Source organism: Diaporthe citri (assembly GCF_014595645.1).
Source record: "Diaporthe citri strain NFHF-8-4 chromosome Unknown scaffold_3, whole genome shotgun sequence".
In the NCBI taxonomy this organism is placed as follows: domain Eukaryota; kingdom Fungi; phylum Ascomycota; class Sordariomycetes; order Diaporthales; family Diaporthaceae; genus Diaporthe; species Diaporthe citri.
Window position 1 is genome coordinate 3,098,247 of NW_025064848.1, and position 15,564 is coordinate 3,113,810.

The window sequence follows — 15,564 nt, forward strand, 5'->3', positions numbered from 1 at the left end:
AGGAACAGCGCCTCGCCCCCAAGATCAGACTGCATCTCTTCCTCTCGAAATATTTCCTGCTTTGTCTTCAAACGAAACAACTCTGTCAAAGTCTGGACGGCACTCGAGCGCGACTATCAAAAGACTGTCTCCGCACCTGCAAAACACCGGCAAGATCCCGAAGCCTCGAGCCTACTCACCACGCACTGGTGGTCATTGCGACGTGTGCAAGGCCCGGTTGTCGAGCCGAAAGTGACGGATACTCCCACATGTTTGCCTTGTCACTTTACATCATCCTTCTGATTCAATACATACGCCTGCGCCCCAATACCTACCCACCTTCCTCGCCCTTGCACTTAAACACCAATGTCTTCTTCGACCTACAGCATACAACCATCTCTGCTTGACAGCAGCAACGGGAGTGACAGGACATGGCCCGCTGTCAACCGCGAAACAGCTGACCACGCCCATCCACCTCCTTCTACGGCCTCCTTCGTCTCCAACCACCTGTCGCCCTACTCACAGCTCCCCAAAAGCTCTGCCTCGCCTGTGCTGCAGGACGCGAGCACGCCGGCAGACTCTTTATCCGCCTTCAGCGACCACTACCAGTCGAGCGACTTGAGCGAGCTCGAGGTCGACGCTGACCCATTCTTTGGCGTTGACTTCAACAACGACGGGGGTACGCCATCGTTCTTGGATGACCAAAACTCCAGTGAACACAGCGACTCGTCGTTCCCTCGGGCACGGCCGTCGAGGCCCCAACATGCGGCCGATCTGCAAAACTACCCCTTGAGCCCTGACCCTACAACACCTTCCATTCATACGACGTCCCCCAGCAGTGAGGACAAGAGCCCTAAACCCTTTGGCGAAGCGCTTCTTGAACCAGTCTCGTTTCAAGGGTTCTCGCACGCGCCGAGATCAGTCCCCTCCCACACAACTCTGAGTCGGCTCGCCACGAAGACCAGCCCGGAAACTCACTTCGCTTCGCGTTCTGCCGAAGACAGCATAGCAATGGCCAGCCCGAGCCCCCGGGTCACTGTTTCCATGTGGGGGAGGGACCAGGAGGGTCTCTATCCCGAGGATCTAGCGAGTCCAACGACCGTTCGGGCTGCCGGGCTTAGTACCGATGACAACTTTGTTGAAGCCTCGTACCAGACCTCGTCTGTCGCACGTGACGAGCAAGGGGCGTGGATTGCGCACCCACGAGCTGGATACAGGGGCTGGGGCCCCGAGGACCGTTCTGCCGGTGAATCTGTTAGCATTAATGAGCAGGATGCGCGCCGCAAAGTCGCAGAGCGCAACCAGGAAGTCGGGAACTGGATCGTGTCGTCCGACGATGGTATGCCTCCTGAAGGCACGACGGAGTTCCCGGACTTCTATGACTTTGGCGACGACACAATCAGCTCCAGAGAGATAGCGATGGGCAACGAAACTGAGAACAAACCATTACCCGGGCAGACATATTATACAGGGGACGGTGGAGCCCTGACACAAGAAGATATCGATCTGATGCGGCAGCATCGGGTCTGGTCAGACGCACCCGCGGTGTTCCATATCAGCCCAAACGACTCAGCTCGCCAACAGCCCGAGTCATCAAAGGCTGCAATGGAGAAGTTTGAGCAGATGTGCCAGGACAACTCGTCCATCCTTTCAAGAGCAGCGACCTGGGGCACTCGTCGCCGAAGCTTACCGAGCATCACAGATATAGACGGCATCACCAGCGGCAGCTTCTTGAAAAAGCTCTCGATAAGCCGAGAGAGGAAGCCCAGCGTGCTTTTCAAAGAGATTCGCGGCTTTGTCCGAAAGTCTAGCACAACCAATTTGCTGAAGCGCAATCGCAGCATTCAGGAAGGCGTCGGCTCGGGTGATAGCGAGGCTCTGGACCGGCGAGAGAGTCAGAACAGCCTGGCGCCCCCAGGCCGCACGGGCAGCTGGGGCAAGAAGCAGCCTATGCCTTCCCTCAACACAGCTCTTGTCTCTATGGCCGCGGGTGCTGCGACAATTGGCACCAGTCATGCCCGCACCAGCTCTGTTAGCAACGCGACTTCGCCAAAGAGCCCCTTCAATCTCCAGGTTATGAATACTCTCAGGCGACCAAGGAGCAAGTCAGAACTCCCAAAAGGGGCCAAGGACGAGTCTCATCCCAACCTTGTTGGCATGTGGAAGAAGAATGGTGGTCCACCAGTCGCTCAGCTAGCAAAACCTGCACCAGCAGCGGATCTAGACGATGACGAGGAAGACGATGATGATACTTACGAGGAAACCGGCCTCAACACGCAAGCCAACAATGCCATTGACGATATAACGCCTAACTACGCCGGATTTAGGCAGTATGCGCTGCTGATGAACCCACGCTTAGCGGAACACAATACCTACCTCGCTGACCGGATCGCACATCAGCAGGTCATCCGATATAAGGCCCTGTTGAATCATAAAGTCAAACACCTTCAGCATATCTCATCCAACAGCTGCCCGTGCGGCACTATGTGCATCGCCCTCGGAGGATCGGCTAATCTACTCGACACAAAAGGTGACGGTCGTGGATTGGACCCTCTGTCCAATGTCTACGACGGGTCTGAAGGAGATGTGACTCCACTCGAGGGGGTGGTCACAGCAGAAAGCTTTCCCCCAGATATTCCGATGCCACCGGCCAGCACACTGCCGGCCGAGTTTGAGTGCCAGCTTTGCTACCAGGCCAAAAAGTTTACCAAGCCCTCCGACTGGACGAAACATGTCCACGAAGATGTACAGCCATTCTGTTGCACATGGGATAGATGCAGGGAACCCAAGATCTTCAAGAGAAAAGCGGACTGGGTGCGACATGAAAATGAGGGCCACCGGTAAGCACCCACTGGACCGCCGCGGCGCTCTATACCGTCTTGAATATCTCGATCGATTATGGACATAGCTGACTGGGGTTGTAGGCACTTGGAGTGGTGGACATGCGATGTCGACGATTGTCGACATACCTGCTACAGGCGAGACAACTTCCTGCAGCATCTCGTTCGGGAGCATAAATTCCAGGAGCCAAAGATGAAGACCAAGGCCGCAATCAAGCGGGCTGGAGGCCAGGACCCGACGTGGCAGAAGGTCGAGAGGTGCCATGCAGAGACGACGAGCAGACCACAAGATGAACCTTGCCGGTTCTGCGGCAAGTCGCTTCCTACCTGGAAGAAGCTCACTGTCCACCTGGCAAAGCACATGGAAAACATGACACTGCCGGTGCTCCGCCTGGTAGCTCGCAAGGAGCTCGAGCCTGATTCCATCATCAGTCCAGTCCAGGAGCCTCCGCCTAGGAACTTCCCTCCTGCTCCTTCAGTGAAGACCGAAGCTCAGCTCTTCAACCCCTCTCCGCATGCCAGCCACTCACCTATGCAGCAGCAGCAGCAACCGGGCGTGCTGGCATATCCGAACAATCAACACTCACCATATGGCTACCAGACGCAGCCAGCCTTCCCCAACACCTTCTATGGCTCCTCGATGCATGGCCTGCACCAGCCCAGTGCCGCCAACCTTGGGCTTCAGCAGAACGCGATGGGTGGCAGCTTCCAGAGCCAAGGGGCCTATCAGAACCTGCCTGCGACGACCGGCCCATTCATGGCACCGGGTGGGCAATTCATCTCGATTCCACAACACGTCGAACCCTTCCCGGCGTTCATGAACCCCCTCGGCCTACAGGATGCCTCCGGAAACCAGATCTACGATACAACGCTTGACCCTGCCAACGCTGCAGGACACTACACTCCGCAGGGGTCAGCATCGCCGTACTCACGGTCACCCCTTCAGGGCCAGGGTGGTTTCTACTCCCACCAATGACGTAACGACCATTTCTTCAACTTTCATTTTGTGATCATGAATTCCTTAGATACCCCTCTACCTCGATGTTGCTGTGTGGTCTGGTTCATGGCGGACCATCACCTTGTGCCGCGGCCGAGGAGCCTTCAGTGGGCTTTCAGTGCAAGGAAACGGAGGTTACTTTTTGCAATATTCATTTGCGGGTCTTTGGTGGAAAACACGAGCGTTATACACACCGGAGACATTTGGGTTATCTCGAAATTCGGCGTTGTCTTATAGACCTTTATTTCTTCTTCACCTCTGCCGAGGTCTTTACCTGGCTCATTGGAACGTTTGGACAGGAATGACGACAGCAATTGTCCACGTCAAGGATCATGTACAAGAATATATCGAGCGTTTTGAAACCAATTACGTGCAGCATCGTCCAGCCAAAAAAAGGGGGCGTGTGGGAGCCAGAGCAAGTAGCCACACTGAAACCGATGGCACCTGATGAGACCACCCCGGTCCGTAGACACAGCACAAAGCACCGCCAGGCTTGCTTGCCTTGAGCCCCCGGCCTTTTAATCTTGGACCCCGGGCATGGGCCAAGCAAGATGAACCGCATTTGCAGACCGACAGGCCATTGAATATCCCGCAAACAAGGCTGAGGGCCAATATGTCCCGATTTCTCGTCCGTTGATAATCCCCAGTTCCAGTTCCAAGTCAGCTCAATCCAGTCTGCGTGGCCGCGACTTACTGGTGCCGACGGGATGGATTTGGCCCCGGGGCCGGGACGAAATTGCCGGCTGTGCCAACGGGGCGATCACAGTTCAAGTCCCGAAGCCGCGCCACCGCAGGGTCCTGGAAGATTAGATGATGCCAGGCGTGGTAGTGATAACTGGATGGGACTCCTGACCTTATTGGGGTTCGGGGATTGGGCCAGCGGGCCCCAGGGTTGTTGGCTGGACATATCTCCATGCTATCTACTGGCCGGACGAAGGCCAAAACCCATCCGCATAAACACTCAAATTTGGGTTCTCCTCAATCGTCGGGGGGGGGGGGGGGGGGGGGGGGGGCTTTGTTGGTGGCCCGCCTTTGCCCCAGGCCACCCCCAAAGCCTCGGGTCTATGCATCTCAGCACTAGTTGCCGTGGTCTTGCGTGCGGCACAGCCTTTTCCCTTCCTCTGCGCGGCTGAGAGGGTGAACCCGTGCTCCTGTCTCAGACAAGACCCTGTGAGGAGGCTTCTCGAAGGTCTGCTAGAACGAAACGGGGCCCAGGCGTTTTTGGGGGAACACACCCCTCCCAGGGTGGCGTAGCTCTCAACGCAGAAAGCATAAGCTGCGAGGCTTGGAGGTCGTTCAAGGTTTGCTGTGACGTGCCGAGCCTTTTCAATTTTGATTCTCCGTGGTGGGCAGTGCCGTGGGCACGGATTTGCCTTGATTGATGTCTTGTCCAGCTTGTCGAGAGCTGTGTGTGCAGTGCGTAGTGTGCAGCAAGAGTACGTATGTGCAGTGCGTGGTCTCCTACGTCTTGGTCCCCACGACGTTGATCAGTCCAGGGTCTGTTGCTATGTGCTACACTGGGTCACGAAAGGGGGTGGCTCCGAGGAGGATCAGCTACCAGCAAAAGAGCCAAAGGGTAAAATGCAGACAGACAGACACCCACCCGGGTAGCAGGATGTGAGGCGGCAAGGTAAATTACTCCGTAGCGACGCCTTGACTTGTGGCCCCCCGAAGCTTGACGACGAGTCCTCGACCCCGAGCCTTGGTCCGATCAGCTCGTATTTTTATCGCGTGCCCAGGCCAGCATGCATGCAGGGCCGCCTGCTATATGCAGATGGGGAAGCGTATATGTACATGCTCTCGGCACATCAACAGATCGAGCCAGCCCGGCCGTCCATCACAGGCAGACAAGCAAAAAAGCAGGGCAGGAGGGCAAGCCATGGCCAGGGCGCGTGGAGCTTCGTCAAAAGAGCCCGTTTCAAAATAGCAGCTAGAGTGGGGCGGATCAACGCAACGGCGCCCAGGTCCAAGCTGGCACTGGCTGGATCTGGCCTGCTCTGGCTGTCTGGCTGGCACTGGCTGGCTCCCGCTGGCTTGTCGCTGGTGCTCGTGAAGACGGAAGCGAGGGAAGGAGGGGGTCAGCCAGCTGGTGTGCCAGAGCCGGGGGCCAATGGCTGCCCGTCTGCTGGGCTCTGCTGGGCTCTGCTGGGCTCTGCTGGGCTCGATCAATCCCAAGGGTGGAGCTACTGCAGGGGACGGAATGGCTCAGCCCCCCTAGCCGCGGACGTTTCATTTCGTGTGGGGGCTCTCGGGATGGCCCCTGCTTGGCGAATAATTACTGGTCATGGAGGTCAGGGGCCGGACCTCGCGTTGTCTGGTTCTCCCAATCTCGACTCCACCAGCCAGAGAAAAAGCCTGCCCACCAGGCGCCTCCTCCTCCTCGTGTCCGTCGCGCCCATGGTGCCGTCCAGCTGCCGTCCAGCCCGCCAGCCAGCCAGCCAGCCAGGCGTGCCAGGTCCGCCACTGCGCGCCAGGTCCTGTTCTGGTCCTGCAGGGTGGGTCGTCCTCATCTTGCCCAGGCCAGGGCGTGCCTGGTCTCCCGCCTGGTCGACAAAGACGGGCGGGCCTGGTTGGTCGTCGACATCGCCGTCCGACCCGCGTCCAGATCGAGGTCAGACCCTGGCCATCACACCCTGGCGATGAGCTCGAGCCAGCACATCCAGGAGGTGTCCAGGCGAGCCAGATGGTCCCATCTCGCCAATGAGCGCTCAATTTCGACGTCCAAGGGGCCTCCGCCGGCACCAGCCAAGGCCCGTCTCGACGCTATGCTCCTCCTTGGACCTTGCCTTTTTCCCTCTCCTCCGCCGTGCTCTCACCCGTTCTCTCTAACCACTAACTGCTGATCCATCGTGGTCTTTTCGCTCTTTCATAGCCTCTGGCGTCCGTGATCCAACCATCTCTGCCCCAATTGGCACTCTCGTCCCATCCAGTTCTTGATATTCACCTCACCCGCGGGGCCTTCTTCCTTGGGAGTTCGGAGACTTGTCAGACAATTCCTTGGCTTCATCGTCTCGACGCCGTCGCCAGGAACCGTCACCACACCTCCTTACCCCGTACGCTCGTTTCACATACCCGCCCGCGCATCTCTCGCTCTGCTCAACTCCCTCCTTCACCACCTATCACACCCTCGGACCTGACGCTAGCCTATGCCTCTTCCTGCTCTCTCTCGACTCTGTCCAGCAAGACAGACTTAGAGAAGACGACCGACCCTGTACTCTGGCGTCCTTGCCACAGACCATCCAGCTAAACAAAACACCGCCTTCTTCGTCACCACACGACAGGGCCGTTCTTCCTCTTTCTCCTTCTCCTCCAGGTTGACCCTCGGCCTTTCTTCCGAAAAGGACCCTGCTTTGTGGTGCCATTGTTTCTTTGTTACTCCCTTTGCTGTTCCTTCTCGCCGACCGGTATCGAGTACTCTTTGAATCGTCCCTGCCAGCCAGCTCAGACGACCTATCCACCTTTAATCCTAAGCTCAATCGACGAATTTCCTACATCGAAACGCTATCTAGATCTGATACCACATAGAGAAGGGAACGAATCATTTTCGAAAAGGGCACACAACCAGGCGGATTGGAAAGAGTACGCAACCGACAGTCTCAGAAGTGGAGGACGCACGACGCGATAACAGGCACAAATCCTTTTCTACTCGAAGAAGGGTACACCCACCCGGGAAATCCAACTGATCCGGGGAATCGACACAACCGTCAGATATGGCGAGATCACTATTATGGGGGGCGGCACTGGCCGCCACGGCATTGACGAGAGGGGCATTGGCGGTGGACGTGCTCAAGACTTCAGGCTTCACCAACTGTCAGACAGATTCTGCGATCCAGGTCAACAAGGTCGACATTGAGTACAACAAGGCCGCCGGGACCGTCACATTCGACGTGTCCGGCTCCAGCAGCAAGGAGCAGAAGGTCATGGCCAAGCTGAACGTGACAGCCTACGGCATCGACGTCTACTCGAACCAGTTCAACCCGTGCGAAAATGCCACCTACGTAGAACAGCTGTGCCCAGGTAAGTAACAGCCGCCTCGAGCCGTGGACGACTGGCTAACAGGACCTAGTACCGTCGGGCACGTTCTCGGCCTCGGGATCACAGGAGATTTCCTCCGACTACGCCAGCCAGATCCCAGCCATCGCTTTCCAGGTCCCCGATATTGCGGCCGTAGCTACACTCGAACTTGTGGCTATCGACTCGAACGAGGACGTTGCATGTATCACTTCCGAAATCTCGAACGGCAAGACCACCGATGTCCCGGCAGTCACGTACGTCGCGGCCGCAGTCGCCGGTATGGCTCTGTTGATGGGAGGAGCCACAGCCGCAAGTTCAGCTATTGCTGGTGGCGCCGGAGCCGGAAGTGTGGCCCCGAGCCCCAGTTTCGTTGAGGTTTTCGGCTGGTTCCAAGGCATGGCCATGAACGGCATGTCGGCTGTCTCACTGCCGCAGGTCTACCGAAGCTACTCCAAGAACTTCGCGTTCTCGGTTGGCCTCATCCCGTGGACCAAGTTGCAGATGTCAATTGACGACTTCCGGGCTGCCACCGGTGGAAATCTGACAGAGGACAGCGTGCAGTTCCTGCAGAATGCTACGCTTGTGTTCAACGATGGCTCAACCGAGTCTCTTGCTGACGACTCGTCCTCGAAGTTCAAGCGTGCTATGTATGCTTTCGGCAAGCTTGCGGCTCGGGAAATCAACACCAGCGTCAACGAGACCGATTCCGCCGGCTCCGATGACAGCGGCGTCGAGACTCAGGTGCGAGTGGCCGTGAGTGGCATCAAGGCCTACGTCGAGGAGCTGAGCATTCCGTCCTCCAACACGTTCATGACCGTCCTGCTGATTGTCGCCATTGTCATCGCCTCTATCGCCGTCATCATTCTTCTCGTCAAGGTCATCCTGGAGACTTGGGCTCTCTTCGGCAGCTTCCCCCAAGGGCTTGACCGGTTTCCGAAAGCACTACTGGCTGACTATGGGACGTACAATCACGCAGCTCATCCTGCTCTTGTACGGCACATGGGTTCTGTACTGCATATTTCAGTTCACCACTGGCGATTCGTGGGCTGCCAAGACCTTGGCTGGTGTGACACTTGCTCTCTTCACCGGCGTCCTGGCTTTCTTCGGATACAAGATCTTCACCACCGCGAAGAAGCTCAAGGAGGTGAACGGCGATGCCAGTCAGTTGTACGAGAACAAGGACATTTGGATCAAGTACAGCCTGTTCTACGAGAACTACAAGAAGGACTACTGGTGGATCTTTGTTCCCACCATTCTCTACATGCTGGCAAAGGGAATCATCTTGGCCGCTGGCGACAACCACGGAATGGCCCAGAGCGTTGCCCAGCTCATAGTCGAAGCTCTGATGCTCTGCCTTCTTCTCTGGAACCGACCCTACGAGCGCAAATCGGGCAACGTTATCAACATCACCATCGCCGTGGTTCGTGTTCTCTCCGTTGCCTGCATTCTCATCTTCGTCGACGAGTTTGCCGTTTCCGAGACAACATCTACCGTGACTGGCGTGGTCCTCATCGCTATCCAGGCCGCCCTGACTGGTGTTCTGGCCATTCTGATAGCCTGGAACGCTATAATTGCCATCTGCAAGGAGAACCCTCACCGCAAGCGCAGAAAGGAGATGGGTAAGTTGGAGACCTGCATCGACGGACAAATTGACAAGGCACTAACACATCCTCACAGAGAAAATGCGCGACCTCGACAACCTTACTCCTCTCGACGCCCGCAACTCCCTGTTGCTGGACCGCAAGGTCTCCCATTCCGACTCGGACAACTTTTCCGTAGCCAAGACAAAGTTCGACACCAAGGAGAGCTACCGGCCTCTGAGCCCGTCGGGCGACGACCAGAGTCACGCCAACCTCGTCTCGCATGCCGCACCACCAGGTGGCTACGAAGACCACTCGGCAGCGCCAGCACCGTATGCCGACAACTCGTATGGGCATGGGCCTTACAGTCAACCAAGTGGCTATAGCCAACAAACCGGCTACGGTCAACAGACGGGCTATGGCGGTGGGTACAACAGTGGGTACAATCGGGGTTACTAAGATAGTGCACACTGGCCTCGCCTCGACAAAGAGTCGGCGGAAATACTTTATTGATTAAAAAGCCTGGCGTCATGATCAGCACCGGCACGTGGATCTCGTTCGATCCCGGGCAAGCAATGTGTTCTCTTTGTCATTTAAACACTTTTTCGCCAACACCACCTTTTTACCCACGATTGCGATGATCCCTTTTTCCTTTCAGATTCGTGGCGAATCCATCCGCTACCTCGTCTTCGACTTGAAATCAGATACCATGGAAGGAAGATGCGGGTGGGGTTCGGCCAGAGAAAGCTGGTGTAAGGATACATATGGAGGGAGATCTGAAGTGGAAGCGAGAAAGAGATCAAACTACATGTACCAATTCCTCTACAGGGAAGCGAGCTTTTCGTAGTATATAACTGCACATAATCTTGGGCTAGCATTCAATACATTCTACCTACAAGTCCATGTCTCAAAGCACCACTTAGTTGCAACTATGTCCATGAAGCTTTGTGTCTGCAGGCGTTGTGGTTGCCAATGTCCTCGCCGTTCGTTCAGCCGGCACGAGAGGGCCTAAGAAAAATGAGACCAACAGACGGCCCTTCAAAGTGAGTGAGAAGGGCTGGCCGAGGACCACACCACCACCACGTTTCACTCATGCATTGTCAGGGCATTCGTCCCAGGTCTTGATAGATCGATTATGTTTCTACATTATCCCGCAAGCTGCGCCGTTGACCGCTGGGCTTGATATTCGGACGCGGTTAAGACAGGGAGCTTAGTGGCAGTTGGGGACTGTTTTTGTTTCAGCCCCTAATCGTCCGATGGCAGAAACAATCAGGCAATTCCGTCATGGTTGGGTGGCTACGTCGAACCATGCAATCCCAAAACAAGTCTAGACACGGAGGGCGTACGGAACCGCCGAATTTTCAGACTATACACAGAAGCCAATAGGATCGGAATGGGTTCATGTTTGGTGCTGTATCTCTGCGACTAACTTATTGGTCGTGATTTCTCCCTCACCCATGCGCTAGTATAGATTGCACGGCTTTGCTTATACGACTCTCAACTAAGGACAAGCATCGCCAGCCCAACCTGCCCGTGGCCCGTGGGACACGCCCGAGGCCGATCACGTAATGGTGTACCGGCCGCTGGCCGGCGCGCGGTTCTCCGCGTCCGCCGCCGCAATGGTGCCCTCCCGCAGCAACCTCGTCAGCTCCGTCAGGGCGTTGCTGACGACGACCTCGGTGTCTCCCTCGATGAGGATGTACAGCTTCGGCTCCGCGCCCGCCGGCGGCTCCTTGCCGGCCGCGTAGAAGTTGCCCTTTGTCGTGATGGACGTGCCCGTCGCCTCGAGAATCTTGGCGACGTTGGTGCGGTTCGTGACGGCCCACCTTGCCTTCTGCGGGAAGTCGTTGATCTCCAGCGTCGCGTGGAACGCGCCGGCGTCTGGGCCCTTGTTGTCGATGGGCTGCCCCGGCCGCAGCTGGCCGGCGCGGGCGAGGCGCGCGTTGATATCGTTGACCGCCTGGGCGGCCTTGTCGAGCGCGCCTCCCTTGGCGGCGGCGGCATCCGGCTGGCCTGCTTCTGTCGCGCCGGGCTTGCCTTCTTCGGCGGTCTTGGCGGCGTCGCGAGAAACGACGGCAGAAGTGGCTTGTTGGATTGCCGACGCAGCCTTGTTCTTCTTCTCGTCGTCGGCTGGCGCCTCCTCCTTTTCATCCTCGTCGTCGCCCTCGGCCTTGTGGGTCTTGCGCTCTCTCATGCGCGCTACCTCTCGCTCCTTGTCGAGACGCTCCAGGCCCTTGCCGCCGAACCCCGACTGGTCCTTTGCTTTGCCGGCCTTGACTTTCTCTCTCCACGCCTTACGCATCTGTTCAAGCCGGTCCGGGACAGGCTGGCCACTTTGCTCCAGAGCTTTCGCGATGCCCGGCGCGCAATTTTCTTGCTCTTCGGTGATGAACGTTACCGCCGTACCGGTGTTTCCGGCTCGGCCTGTACGACCAGCACGATGAACATAGTCTTCCAAGTGATTCGGTGCATCGTAGTTGACCACAAGCTTGAGCTGCTTAACGTCAAGACCACGAGCAGCGACCGAGGTTGCAACCAAGACCGGGCAGACTCCGCTCTTGAAGTCGGCAATGGTCGAATCACGATCCACCTGGTCTTTGCCTCCATGGAGGGACATGCACCCGTAACCTTTCCGCAGCAGCTCCCGAAGCAGATCATCCGCTTTTTCTTGTCTCTCAACGAAGATTAGCGCACGAACGTCATCATCGTCGGCGTACAGGTTTCCAAGTAGCTCGAGGAGACGCAAGAACTTGTCCTTCTCTTCTCTGACCTCCACAATCTGTGTGATTTCAGGAGCAACTACGCTCTTGCCACCGACCGTAATCTCAACGGGATTCTTGAGGACCTTCTTCACCAATGCATCAATAATGCGAGGCATGGTCGCGGAGAACAGCACGGTCTGGCGGTCTGGCCGGACGTTGGCGAAGATCTTCATTACCTGAGGCTCAAAGCCCATGTCGAACATTCGATCAGCTTCGTCCAACACAATAAAGGTTGTGCGTTTGAGATTGACAACACGACCTTGGTTGGCCGCTAGGAGGTCAATGAATCTTCCGGTAGTCGCGACGATGATTTCGGCACCAGCTTTGAGCTGAGCGATCTGGTCCTTGATTGGTGGGCCACCGTAGGCGCAGACAGCACGCAGGTTTAGTGCTGAAAGAAAAGGTTTACAGTCACGGAAGATCTGAGTAGCAAGTTCTCGAGTCGGTGTTAGGATGAGACCGATTGGGCCGTCATCTCGAACGGGGTCCTGATCCTTGATGTGACGGAACATAGGAAGCAGGAAAGCCATCGTCTTGCCAGATCCAGTCTTGGCGACGCCAATGACATCGCGGCCAGACATGATGACCGGCAACGCCTGCATCTGAATTGGCGTGGGCTTTTCGTATCCCAATTCACGAATCACATTTGACATGGGCTGAGTGAGGCCGCAATGTGACCACTTTTGGACAGGCTTTGGGACCTCCTTCCCGGAGACTTTGATTCCATCCAAGTCCATACGTAGCTCAACAACCTCTGCCTCGGTCATCTGACTGAGTTCGTATGGTTCGAACCAGAAGTTCTTCCGTATGGTATTGAGCTCGATCTTGCTGTAGTCGATTTTGGGGATGTCCTTCTTCTTCTTCTTGGCAGTGATGGCTAGAATTGATTCAGGGTTCGCCTCTGCCTTGTCCATATAGTCATACTCATCGTCTGAGAAGTAGACCTCTGGCTCCTGTTCCTGGGGTTTAGCGTTTTGTTTGCTGCGAGGTTTGGTGGCTTTCGTGGTCGTGTCGTCAGCAAGATCTCCCATGAACGCATCTAATGGGTCGATGTCGTCGTCCACTTCCATGGCCTCGGGTACGGCTTCTGGCTGGGTCGTAGCCGAGGGGGCTTCTTCATTCGCTGCTGGGGCAGGCACGGCCTCTGTTTCGGCCTCCTTTTCGGTTTCGTCTGTCTGCATGGCCATGCTTTGTTGTAGAATTCTCTCCTCCCGTCGTTCGTGTGCCGCTCGAGCAGCAGCGGCAGCTTCCTCTTCAGTGCCAGCGAAATTGTCGCCATCGGAGTCCGATTCATCTTCTTGATTAGCAAACGGGGTAGCATCCGTATCCTCCAACGACATGTCGGGAAGCTTTGCTAACTTGCGGTTCGACGTCTCTTCATCATCAAGAAGCAACTTCCGCTTGGCAGATGGCTTTTCACCATCCCCATTGGCTTTCTGAAAACCAAAGCCGCTGATATTCTTACCAGTTGGCAAGGCGGAAGCTACACACAGTATGTTAGCGAAGGTCATTTCTCTCAGGGGAAAACGCAGACCCAACTGCAAAAAGCAGCTTAGTTGGTCCTCAGAGGCTGGAGACTGACCTGTAGACGACGTATTTGTGGCTACCTTTCCGGATGTTGCTGCTGGTGCTCCTGGTATGTCGCCCAAGGGGACAGGAGAGTGATGGCGGGCCGCTGACTTCTTCGCAATCGCTTTGGGGTCGAACTTGCCCGCATAAGGCACAGTAGGAGACGCATCCTGAGCTGGTTGCGGAGTGCTGGGGGATGCAGCTCCTGGCGTGCCGTTCGAAGGCGAGGCTATGGCGGTTGGAGTGCCACTGGCCCTGCCATCCATCTCCGCAAGGAGCTTCCGCGTGCTCGTGGCATCTGTCTCCTTGGTCGCCTGCTTGGTCAGGGTCTTCTTTTTCCAAGCCTCAAGTTTAGCAAGTCGTTCCGCCTGTTTATCACTTTGAGCCTGAGCTTGGGTTTGTGTAGACTTAGCGGCCTGTCCACAATGGTTAGCACGGCGGATATAAGGAGATAGCAAGCGGGTACGCACTTCAGCATCCTTGGGGCCAGGCTTTGCTGCGGAGGTGGGACCTCGCTGGCGACCGTCGTCAGTCTTGCTTCGTGACGCATTCGAGTCGGCGGTGCCCTCTCGCCGAGTACGAAGCAGGGAGTCATCGCGTCTCCCACGAGCGTCCCTCTCCCTGTCCCTGCTTCTGTCTCGACGGCGTGGTGGAGACCTCTCCCGTTCCCGGGAGCGGTGCCTGTCGCCGTCTCTGTGGGAGCCTCCACCTCTTCGTCCGCCACGGTAATAGTCGTCGTCTCGATCTCTCCGGTCTATGGAGCGGTCCCGGCGACGGTATGAATCTCGGTCCCTGTCGAAATGGTCTCGGTAGCGACCAGGGCTGCGGCTGCGTCGACGGTCCCTCGGGGCATCTCGCCGGCCGCGGTCACGGTCACGGTCACGATCCCGTCTGTCGTCATGGCGGCTTCCTCGACTTCCTGCAGGAGATGGTGAGCGCGATGTTCTGTGGCGAGCCATCATCGAATCTTCGGCTCAGCGCGGTGAGTAGTACTTTTTGGTCAGAACCTGGACGAGTCAAGGGTCCCGAGATGGTGGCCACGTCTCGATCAAGGCTCAAGGCCAGTCACTCGTGGATGCGGCTGTTTGCCTGGGGTTAGAAGGTCCTCTAGGAAGGCAATAGAACTGTCCGACAGGGCTGATTGCCAGTTGAGGCTTCAAAATTGCGCGTTGAGATGCGCAAGTCTACTCGGCCAAGAGATGGGCGAGTGATCAGACCTAGGCTGCAACACTTGAATCCGATGCGACGGCTTCTAGGGTCTATGGCTAAAACGGCGGTGTCGAGCCTAACGCCTGTCGTTGGTAGGCTGGTGGGTCTATGTTAGTGGCCCTAGCAATTCCGGGCCATCACACATAGATCTAGACGGTCACAGTCTCAGCCCACACATTTTGGTGCACGCGGTGACTATTTCAAGCACCTTAGCAAACGTCTAGCACTTCTGTAGGCGTGCCTCTCTCCTCAGAGCATATATACCGGAATTAGAGGCAAGTTATGGGCATGTAAGCCGCAACAATACGGAGTAAAAGCCGCAACAATACGGAGGATAAGTCGTTCCTTACGCCTCGGCCGCTCTATCTCTATTGATTGGCAGCGTGGTGCCTATACAGCCTTTGTGTATTTCTGCTTGCTGGGCATGGCTCAGACCGTTGAGTAGACACACGAGGTGTATCTTGACAAAGAAGCAAGCCGCTTCAGCCAAGCCCTAAGCATTACAGTAAAGGGATGATACAGCCAGCGACCGGACTGGAAACGGGGCACGGCAACCAGGATCGCACTACTGGGGTACTGCCCGTGTCTGCTCTCTGTTTATCGCCCCACTTAAA

At 56.6% G+C, this 15,564-nt stretch overlaps 3 protein-coding genes across 3 annotated transcripts; 2 read left to right on the forward strand and 1 right to left on the reverse strand.

Annotated features, from left to right (window-relative positions):
* Positions 1-345: 345 nt before the first annotated feature.
* On the forward strand, positions 346-3,795 carry INS49_008423 (uncharacterized protein; the record flags this gene model as incomplete). The annotated part of the gene is made up of 2 exons (XM_043169166.1): positions 346-2,819; positions 2,958-3,795. 2 exons carry the CDS (start codon positions 346-348, stop codon positions 3,793-3,795), a joined length of 3,312 nt encoding a protein of 1,103 aa, XP_043026846.1.
* A 3,731-nt stretch (positions 3,796-7,526) lies between these two features.
* Positions 7,527-9,869, forward strand: INS49_008424 (uncharacterized protein; the record flags this gene model as incomplete). Its single annotated transcript, XM_043169167.1, has 4 exons — positions 7,527-7,833; positions 7,883-8,706; positions 8,807-9,449; positions 9,508-9,869. 4 exons carry the CDS (start codon positions 7,527-7,529, stop codon positions 9,867-9,869), a joined length of 2,136 nt encoding a protein of 711 aa, XP_043026847.1.
* A 1,102-nt stretch (positions 9,870-10,971) lies between these two features.
* Positions 10,972-14,703, reverse strand: INS49_008425 (uncharacterized protein; the record flags this gene model as incomplete). The annotated part of the gene is made up of 3 exons (XM_043169168.1): positions 10,972-13,655; positions 13,755-14,157; positions 14,212-14,703. 3 exons carry the CDS (start codon positions 14,701-14,703, stop codon positions 10,972-10,974), a joined length of 3,579 nt encoding a protein of 1,192 aa, XP_043026848.1.
* Between the last annotated feature and the right edge of the window lie 861 nt (positions 14,704-15,564).